The sequence below is a fragment of the Apus apus genome, chromosome 7 (genome assembly GCF_020740795.1).
Source record: "Apus apus isolate bApuApu2 chromosome 7, bApuApu2.pri.cur, whole genome shotgun sequence".
In the NCBI taxonomy this organism is placed as follows: domain Eukaryota; kingdom Metazoa; phylum Chordata; class Aves; order Apodiformes; family Apodidae; genus Apus; species Apus apus.
Genome location: NC_067288.1, coordinates 21,457,222 through 21,459,798, shown reverse-complemented (window position 1 = coordinate 21,459,798; position 2,577 = coordinate 21,457,222). Strand labels below are relative to the sequence as shown.

Below are 2,577 nucleotides of genomic sequence, written 5' to 3'. Positions count from 1 at the left end.
TGCCAGTGCGCTTGGCAGCGCTAGTCAGCGGCAGGCTATAAATACCTCTGACGGGAGATAGAAACACAAAAGCCGTCTCCACTTTCCTCAAATAGCTCGGCAGCCGGGCCAGACAAAGGCACATTGACAGGGCGGCCGTGGCGTACCAGCTGGGCTGGGCTCCGGGCGGAGAGAAACCCCGCTCGGGGTCAGGAGCCCCCAGCAAAGCTGCCATCAGGCCAGGGCACTGTGGCAGCAGGGTCCCTGGCACGGGGCAGGGCTGTGCCCACCCAACCACACTCTCCTTTGAGGTACTTACCTTGGAGGTAAGTACCCAAAGGATGCAAACATTTGTGTAAAATCGAGCTGTTAACGGTCCCAGCCTCAGTGCAGCCCACAGTCAGGGTACAAAGTGGTGATCACAGGTAGCTGTTCTCCACCTTCTGCTCTCCCTTTGCACATTTAACACCAGCAAGCATTTTCCAGGACTGGCAGGAAGCAGCTAAAATTGGAGGGCGCATGCCTGGAGTGACTGTATCCCTGCGCTGGCACAGCTGGAAAGGCAGACAGGGCAGGACTGAAAGGAGACAGAGATGTCCAGGGACCAGGAAATAAGGAGTTACAGGAGCCGTGCCCCAGAGCAGCCCTGGAGAGCTGCAGTGTCACATAGCAACGCTTCACGCTCCAGGAGCACAAGGGGTTTTTTAGCCCTGCTCATTTCAACCTGCGGAGCCAAGGTTCAGGAGCACAACATTGGCTGGAGACAAGTCCCTTGGGCTTAGCTGAGCAGAGCAGGAGTGGGGCTAAGGGTAAGTGTGGGACCAGATGCAGGCATGTGGGCTGGGGAGGCTGGAGGGGAAGGAGCCACTCACCTATGCTGGTGTGAAAAGCTGGAGGATAGCAGAGGACTGGATAGACCATGTATGGCTGTGCTGGATCAGCCCCAGCTGACCAAGGCTGGTGGGGATGGAGATGGTGGAGGAGGGAGGGCAGCTGCCATGAACCCCCAGAGCCCCTCTACATCCAGCCCCACAAGGACCCATGTGCCAAGATGCACGGGATTCACAGGGGGTGCAGAGAAGCAAACCAGAGAGGTAGTGAGATGGAGAGGCTGGGGGACAACCTGTTTCTCCCACCATTCAAGAGCTACATCTCCTTTCCAGGCCACCTGCATGGCCAGGCAACCTTCACCAGAGGTGGCCCTGCCAGCCCAGGTGATGGCTGCAGACAGTGCTGAAGCCCCTCTGCTCCGGGCCACCCGCCACAGCTCCCAGCCACCAGCCCCAGCACGGGGTGCTGAGGAATGCAAACCACCACCCCTGCTCTCCCGCCGCAGCTCCATCCTCAGCACCCACCTAGCACCCCTGGCCAGCCGCCGCAGCTCACTCGGGGCAGCCCCAGGGAGCAGGCGCTTCTCCATCAGCTCCTGGATGCTCCACAGCCGTGTCAGCTTCTCTGGACTCCCCCTCTTCCAGCCCATCCTCAAGACCCACCTCGAAAACACTTACAGGATGGGACCAGATGAAGGCTGCAAGTTCAATGCAGGGCGGGTGCAGCAGGTGCTGGAGGGAGTCCTGGCTGGGACCCTGGGGACCTCAGTCTACAGCCCCCAGAGCAGTGCCCCCCTGGCCCAGAGCCTGGCTGAGCTGCTGCGGAGCCGAGCAAAGGAGGTGGTACCACCCCGCTACAAGCTGGTCTGCCAGGTGCTGCTGGGCCAGCAAGGCCAGCAGAGCCTGCTGGCAGCCAGCCGGGCACTCTGGGACCCCGAGAGTGACAGTTTTGCTTCTGCCACTTTCTCCAACACCTCCCTCTTTGCTGTGGCCACAGTGCATGGGGTCTACTTTGAGTAGTACCTGCCCCCTCCCTGCACTCAGCCTTGGAGGACAGCATGGGGACAGTAGCTGAAATAAAGAGGTTTCTTACTTCTGCATCTCATACCAAGAGTCTCTGGCAGTGGGTGCAGGCAGGGAGCAAGACGTGGATGCACCTCACCACCCTGGTTGTTCATTACAGCCCCCATCCAGGGTTCACACCCACACTGTGGCTTCCACTACTGCAGTTTGCAAAAAGACCCAAGCTACAGCAAATTCAACCCAAAAGGCTACACTACTCCAGAGAAGGCAGCTTCCCAAGGCCATGCTCCAAGGAGCAGCCCAGCCTGCTTCCCACAGCACAAGCTGCTCCCAGGCAGATTGATTACACCAGCTCTGGGAAAGCAGGTGACATATCACCTTCAAAGCAAGATCATGAAGCAGATTAAGTACCTCCTCTTCCCTGGCTCCATTCCCAGCTCACATCCCATCACACCAGGTATCATAGTGCAAGGACCTAGGTAACCCACCCAACCCCTGGGCCACAGCCCCCACCTTCTCCAGCATGAGAGCAGCTGAGTTTGATCCAAGTGCAGAGACAGTTGGGAATGGGAATTTGGCAGCAGCAAGAAGCTGAGGCAGCTGCAGGACTCCACAGGCACCAGCAAGAGCTACCTTTGCCCTTCCTGCCAGCCCCAAGCAGGGCAGTGGAGGTTTCACATAGGCTCTTCACCCTCATCTGGCCTAGTCTGGGCACAACCCTTAACCCCCAGCAACAGCCAGCATC

At 58.8% G+C, this 2,577-nt stretch overlaps 1 protein-coding gene across 1 annotated transcript; it reads left to right on the top strand.

Moving 5' to 3' along the window:
* The first annotated feature begins 1,145 nt into the window (after positions 1 to 1,145).
* Positions 1,146 to 1,829, top strand: DYNLT4 (dynein light chain Tctex-type 4). The gene has a single exon (XM_051624588.1). It carries the CDS (start codon positions 1,152 to 1,154, stop codon positions 1,827 to 1,829), a length of 678 nt encoding a protein of 225 aa, XP_051480548.1. The 5' UTR covers positions 1,146 to 1,151.
* Positions 1,830 to 2,577: the final 748 nt, after the last annotated feature.

What these genes read in the sequence shown, in the direction of transcription:
- DYNLT4 (XM_051624588.1), top strand. Translation starts at nt 1,152, where the DNA reads ATGGCCAGGCAACCTTCACCAGAGGTGGCCCTGCCAGCCCAGGTGATG.